The sequence below is a fragment of the Sphaerodactylus townsendi genome, unplaced genomic scaffold, assembly GCF_021028975.2.
Source record: "Sphaerodactylus townsendi isolate TG3544 unplaced genomic scaffold, MPM_Stown_v2.3 scaffold_1728, whole genome shotgun sequence".
In the NCBI taxonomy this organism is placed as follows: domain Eukaryota; kingdom Metazoa; phylum Chordata; class Lepidosauria; order Squamata; family Sphaerodactylidae; genus Sphaerodactylus; species Sphaerodactylus townsendi.
In genome coordinates this window covers 1-6740 of record NW_025950319.1, presented here as the reverse complement: position 1 = coordinate 6740, position 6740 = coordinate 1, and the positions used below count along the sequence as shown (strand labels likewise).

At 50.5% G+C, this 6740-nt stretch overlaps 1 protein-coding gene across 1 annotated transcript; it reads right to left on the bottom strand.

The window, feature by feature from the left end:
- Positions 1 to 1238: 1238 nt before the first annotated feature.
- On the bottom strand, positions 1239 to 6512 carry LOC125425009 (protein-glutamine gamma-glutamyltransferase K-like). The gene is made up of 3 exons (XM_048482455.1): positions 6334 to 6512; positions 4503 to 4639; positions 1239 to 2755 (listed from the first exon to the last, which is right to left on the bottom strand). Exons 1-3 carry the CDS (start codon positions 6478 to 6480, stop codon positions 2395 to 2397), a joined length of 645 nt encoding a protein of 214 aa, XP_048338412.1. The 5' UTR covers positions 6481 to 6512; the 3' UTR covers positions 1239 to 2394.
- Positions 6513 to 6740: the final 228 nt, after the last annotated feature.

Below are 6740 nucleotides of genomic sequence, written 5' to 3'. Positions count from 1 at the left end.
CACAGTAGCTGACCAAATGGCCAGGAAGGCCTGCAGCAAGGGCACAGAGTCTATTCGCCAAAACCTGACCGTATTTTTATCCACCCAAAGCAATTGCATTCCTAGGTATACTGCCTTGGAATATGGAGTCTCTGTTTATTTATCATTGCTGTCAGGTATACTGCCTTGGAATATGGAGGCTCTGTTTATTCATCATTGTGGTCTATCATTGATGGATGTCTTCTCCATGAATTTATAAAATCCCTTTTCAAAGTAATCTGTGCCAAGAATCAGTAGCCAACTTTAGGGCACCGAGGTCTATAGATGAGTTGTACACGGTTTCAAGAATTTCCCACGAGTTCTACAAAGAATTGCTTCACTTCTCTTATCCATGCAAACTGGCAGGAGGGAAAATGTTTTTAGGATGTAACACTGTGGTTTCAAAGTGGTTTGAGACTGTCCTAGTAACTCTTTGTGTTTTCTCTTTGTGTTTGTGTCACTGTTTTTGTTTGGGCTCTCTTGCTTATCCTTAGTTACGCAGGTTACCGAATAGAACAAAGAGAGGCCTGAGATATTTCAGATGCGAAATCAAGGACAAAAAGTACAACCTCTTATAATATAAGATGAGCAAATGTTTATGTGAACACAGCCTTGCATGGAAATGGCATAAAATGAAAGGCACAAGGCTTCTGGGGAGACCCCCACACTGCCACATAAAATTGCTAAGATTCAGGTGGTGTATGGAGATCCTTTGGCCACCTGGTCTTGAAGTCAGTGTATAGACCCGGGGCAAAGGAAGAAGGGTGTGTGTATGGGGGGGGCAATTTTCCGCCCCCCACATGACTAAATGGTCGCCGCTCGGGGACGTTTGACCCCATATGTCCCCCTGGGAGGTACGCCCCTGAGATTCCTAACCCAGCATAGATAAAAGCTTATTGGAAAGAACGCTCCCTCCCAAACTGTCTTTGAATGTTTTATCCGCAGCACACATGACTCCCTGCAATGCATGCTGGATCCTGTAGTCCAGCAAAGACAAAATCCGGCCCCAACAGAATGAGGAGAGTAAGGAACGGCCGTGAATGCAATGCTACAGTCAAATCATTGGAGTTGTAATTTCGTGGATGAATGCTGACGGAAGCAAAGGTGTGATGTCGAAGAACCACCGTTGCCCACAGCATTGTGCTAGTGGTCCAGAGGGGGTTCTAAACTGAAATCTGTAAAAAGTCTTGCAAGAAATCCACACAACGGGAACCAGAAGGTTGAGTTAAAAACCGTTTATTTTAAAATAAATATCTGCATTTGCGGGGGGGGGGGGGGAATCACAGCATTTTGTTTGGTGTTGTTCATTTACATATCGTTCAAATGTAAAATGGTCTCTCCTGGTAAAGTTATCCAGCGTGTAATACATTACTATGTGTCCCCCCCCCCAATTCCCGTCCCCCAACCCACCCACCCATCCATATATTCCTCTAATAGCTCAGCTTCAGTGCAAGTCAAAGGAGGCCTTGGCTCCTTGAAAATGCGCAAGCATTTAAATAAATGAGCAAAGGCAATCCGGCAATGGCCGGTCGATATATCTTAACGGTGGGTTAGTCTTTCTCCATTGCGTTTCATCGTGTGCATTTCTTACAGCGATCCCAGCACAGCCCCACCTTAACCTGTACAAATTCACCTGCCCAAAGTGGTTCTGGGAGGGACAGGTTAGAGGGTCCTCCTTTCTCAACAGGAGAGGTTAATTCCAGTAGCTCTGATACGGACAGACCTAGAGGATTGGGCTCAGGAGAGACTCTTTGTGTTTACCTGGAAAGGGTTTTATTAAAAAAAAAATAAGAGCAGCAAAGCTAAAAACCAACCGGGGGGCCTTTTACAGTTGTCTGGTATCAGTGGGGAGCAGAACCAAACATGTTGGGGGAAGGGACAGAGTGTCATCAGGGCCAAACTTTTAGGATACCCTTGGCAGCTTGAGGGAGAGAAAGTGGAGTCATTCGAACCTAGAACAAGTGAGGGGAGGGGGTGAAAGCTGTATGTGAAGACCAGGGGAGGGTTGGTGCAGACAGACTGTGGGCAGACTTGGTGGTTCTGTGTGGCGACAGGAAGGGTGGATTACACTTATGTGGCATGGCGTGAGTGGATGAATACATATAGCAAATGAGATGAGGGCTCTGAGGGTGTTTGGGGGATTGCAAACTACTGATGGGGCAACCTCAGTCAGAACAGGAGACAGTAGGACAGTCTTTCTCAATGGATGCACAAGAGATTCCCTGGGGCAGGAACTGGGCAATCCGGCTTCGACCTGCCCTCTCCCCCCTCGGCACTGCTGTGGTTCTGTGGGTCACGCAGGGCGCCCTTCCCTCCCTCTTGCCCCCCACTTCTCTGGCATTGTAGATACACAGTACATAAAAACTAGAGTCTGGCTCAGATAGGGCGCCCGGTCCGCTCTCCTCTGACGACGCGAGGCGACCCACGGTTATTGGGGGACCCGCGGGGATCTGGCTGGCGAGACGGGGAGCCCCGGGCCGGAGAGGTGCGGGTGTTCGGGCTACTGCGGTTGGTGGGCTGCCTACCCGGAGAGTCTCGGGAAAGGACGGGAGAACCCCGAACGGGGGCTGGAGAACCCGACGGGCCCCGCACCGGTCCCGGGGCCACGTCGATCGTCAGCACTCCGTGGACCTGGGAGAGCTGAGGGCTGTCCAGACTGGCAACCAACTGGCGACGTCCCGGGCGCAGCGGTGTGAAGGTGTGGCGCATTTTCATCGTTTGGTTGGGGCCAATATCCCTGCAGAGGAAATGGAGGAGTGTCAGGAATCTTCAGAACAAAAAACAGAGAGCCATGAAGGAGAGAAGTGGGGAAAGAACATAAGACCTAGCCTGCTGGATCAGACCAGAGTCCATCTAGTCCAGATCTCTGCTACTCGCAGTGGCCCACCAGGTGCCTTTGGGAGCTCACGTGCAGGATGTGAAAGCAATGGCCTTCTGCTGCTGCTGCTGCTCCCGATCACCTGGTCTGCTAAGGCAACCTCTGCAATCTCAGATCAAGGAGGATCAAGATTGGTAGCCAGAGATCGACTTCTCCTCCATAAATCTGTCCAAGCCCCTTTTAAAGCTACCCAGGTTAGTGGCCATCACCACCTCCTGTGGCAGCATATTCCAAGCACCAATCACACGTTGTGTGAAGAAGTGTTTCCTTTTATTAGTCCTAATTCTTCCCCCCAGCATTTTCAATGAATGCCCCCTGGTTCTAGTATTGTGAGAAAGAGAGAAACATTTCTCTCTGTTGACATTTTCTACCCCATGCATAATTTTGTAGACTTCAATCATATCCCCCCTCAGACGTCTCCTCTCCAAACTAAAGAGTCCCAAACGCTGCAGCCTTTCCTCATAAGGAAGGTGCTCCAGTCCCTCAATCATCCTCGTTGCCCTTCTCTGCACTTTTTCTATCTCTTCGATATCCTTTTTGAGATGTGGCGACCAGAACTGAACACAGTACTCCAAGTGCTGTCGCACCACGGCTTTATATAAGGGCATGACAATCCTTGCAGTTTTATTATCAACTCCTTTCCTAATTATCCCCAGCATAGAGTTTGCCTTTTTCACAGCTGCCATGCATTGAGTTGACATTCCCATGGAACTATCGACTAAGATGCCCAAATCCCTTTCCTGGTCTGTGACTGATAGCACTGACCCCTGTAGCATATTTTTTGTCTTTCTGTGAGATTCCAGGGCTCAAATTGGTTTGGAGTTCCCGAGTCCTGCCCTCTAACCCCAGGTCTGTGGAAGTCCAGTCCCGGATATTCTTCAGCCACAGACCAGGCAATGGTCAGACAGCATTTGCAAACGCGCTGACCAGGATGGTCCAGGCTAGCTGGAGCTTGTCAGATCTTGGAAGCTAAGCAGGGTTGGCCCTGGTTGGTTCTTGGATGGGAGACCACCGAAGGATTGCAGGGTTGTTATTCAGAGTCAGGCAAAGGCAAACAACCTCTGTCCCTAGGTCTTGCCTTCAAACCCCTGCAGCGCCACCGAAAGCTGGTTGCAAACTGATGTTGCTTTCATCCTGAGGCAAAGCCTTTGGATTGTGCATTACAAATGAGAAGAAGAAGAGTTTGGATTTATGCCCCACCTTTCTCTCCTGTAAGGTGACCCAAGGTGGCCTACAAGCTCCTTTCCCTTCCTCTCCCCACAACAGACACCTTGTGAAATAGGTAGGGCTGAGAGAGTCCAGAGAGAACTGTGACTGGCCCAAGGTCACCCAGCAGGAATGTAGGAGTGCGGAAACACATCTGGTTCACCAGATAAGCCTCCGCCACTCAGGTGGAGGAGTGGGGAATCAAACCTGGTTCTCCAGATTAGCATCCACCGGCTCTTAATCACTACGCTGACTGGAGGGCCACAAACGCGATAAAAAATGCCGTGAGACGTCTTGAAAGGAGGCAGCATTTTTCAGGATTCTGCCCACAGTTCTGATTGGGGGAAAGATTGGGGCAGGGGGCTCAGGATTGCAGGCAGATGTCAAAGAGTCCACTCACCCGACTGTCATCGTATTGGGGGTGGAAAGCCCAGATCCCTCCATGTGGAAGACGACACCGGTCAGTGTGACAGGAAGAGGATTTTTGAAGACAATCTGGACTTGGGCCTCTTGTCCAACCACGGCTGGGCTCAGTAGCTGTGAAAAGAGAGAGGGTTTGTGAACCCAAGTGTGGAAGCACAGGAAGAGGATACAAATGTCCATTTTGGGATGAGTTCACACAAACAAAGAGTTTGACAGCTTGAGCGGCATCAAGCTACCCTTTCTGGACCACCTGTTTTACAAATGGGAAGAGGAACCTTGCTTCGTTTCCACAAAGAAAGTCACATTCACTGAAGACAAATAAGGACATCCTGTCCTTGACCTTCTAGGCAGAAAGGTGCCCTTTCTGAGAGAGACAACGGGACAAATTATATGCTGGTAGCATTCTCAGGAACAGGCAAAAGGAAAATTAGGGGATCTCGCTTGTTCTAATTCAGGGGTAGGGAACCTGCGGCTCAAGAGCCGCATGCGGCTCTTCTGCCCTTGCACTGCGGCTCCAAGAGCTGAGCTGCCGGCCCCATCCTTGCCCGCCCTGCAGGCAGCAGGGCGGGCGCACCAACTGCTCGCGGTTGGATGGGCCACGCTGCAGGCTTCCCCTCTCGCCCGCCCTGTTGGAGCGGGGTGGGCACTTTCCCGGCAGCCGGCGAGGCCGAGCCACCGGCTTCATCCTTGCCCACCCTGCAGGCAACAGGGCGGGCGCATCCATGCGCTTCTCAGAATGAGCGGAGTAAAAGGTAAAAAAAAACCCCAATATATATAGTGTTATCTTTATTTATAGTGTTATCTTTATCTTTATTTGTGGCTCCCAAGTGTTTTCTTTTCCCGTGGAAAACGGGTGCAAATGGCTCTTTGAGTGTTAAAGGTTCCCTACCCCTGTTCTAATTCCTGCCTCCTCTTTCAGGAGCAAACGTCTGTGAAGCCTGAAGTAACTCTGAATCAGAGCTGGGAAAAACCAGAGATCCTGACCCTTTAGGGATGGTCCCCACTTTCCTGCTTGTGACGGGAAAATTCCAGCCAATCTCACTCCTTGCCTGCCAATGCTCAGCTGATTTATACAGAGAAACTGGGGCCAAAGGTGTGTGCGTTGTGCGTATGTGTGATTGTGACTGGGGGTAAATTTTAAAAAGAAAAAGAAGGCCTCCAGAACTTCCGACCATAGAACTCTGGATAATTCCTACGTTACCTGGAAGCAAGAAGGTACTTCTAGCAGTCGCAGAAAAATCTATGGTAATAATATTTTGTTTCTTTTCCTTTTTTTTCTGTCTGGATACGCCCCGCTGTCACATCCCTTCCTCCAGTTGTCAGGCACTGCCTTGACAATCCTACCTTTAGGGTCTCTTCTATTGGGATGTTTCTGGACCCCTCCCACACCCACAACTTACCCTAAGGTGACCAGATGGTCACCTTAAAGCTAGCCGGAACGAGCAAATTGAGCGACCGCCGGGGACAATCATGTGAGCGAGGCCGCAGGAAGCGCTGGCCAACCTTCTGGGGCGCTACCGTTTCCCGCAATGTGACGAAGGCGAGAAACGGCAGCGCCCCAGAATGCCATGTACCATAGCGACGGCGTGGGGAGGCCGCACACTGCCTAGCTAAGCCCAGGAAAAAGTGCGTAAAGCCTTCGAAAACCCGGGACTTTAAGGCTCCCGCGGGACGCGGGACAAGTTCGTTAAAGGCAGGAATGTCCCGCCAAAAGCAGGACGGCTGGTCACCATACCCTACCCTCAATTCTTGTAACTCTGACTCCCAGCCCTTCCTTCCAGCCCTGAAATTTTGGCGCCTGGTCCTACCGTTATCGTGAGATCCGGAGTGCGCAGACGGAAGGTGTGCTCTTTAGCCAGAACTTGACCGGTTCCAGCCACTTTTCCTGAGATGCTGAGCTTCATGGCCCCCTGGTCGACCAAGTGGGGCTTGTACTCGGCGTAGGAGATCAGCATCGGAACAGTTTGGGCTGGAGGGAGACAGAAAAGGGTCAGAGATGTGTGCCTGAGGCAGCGAACCTGAGGAGATGGACGGCATCGCATGATCTTAGCCTGGTGTTCGGCGCGTGGTTGTCACCAGCCCCGTGTTCTGGAATGCTGGCAGTCAAAGACGTGGCAAGATAAACAGAATGAAATTTTGAAGACATGGACAATATACGTGGACTGGATGAAAGAAGCTCGAGTCAATGAAGAAATATGGGAGAAGAGGCTACAGC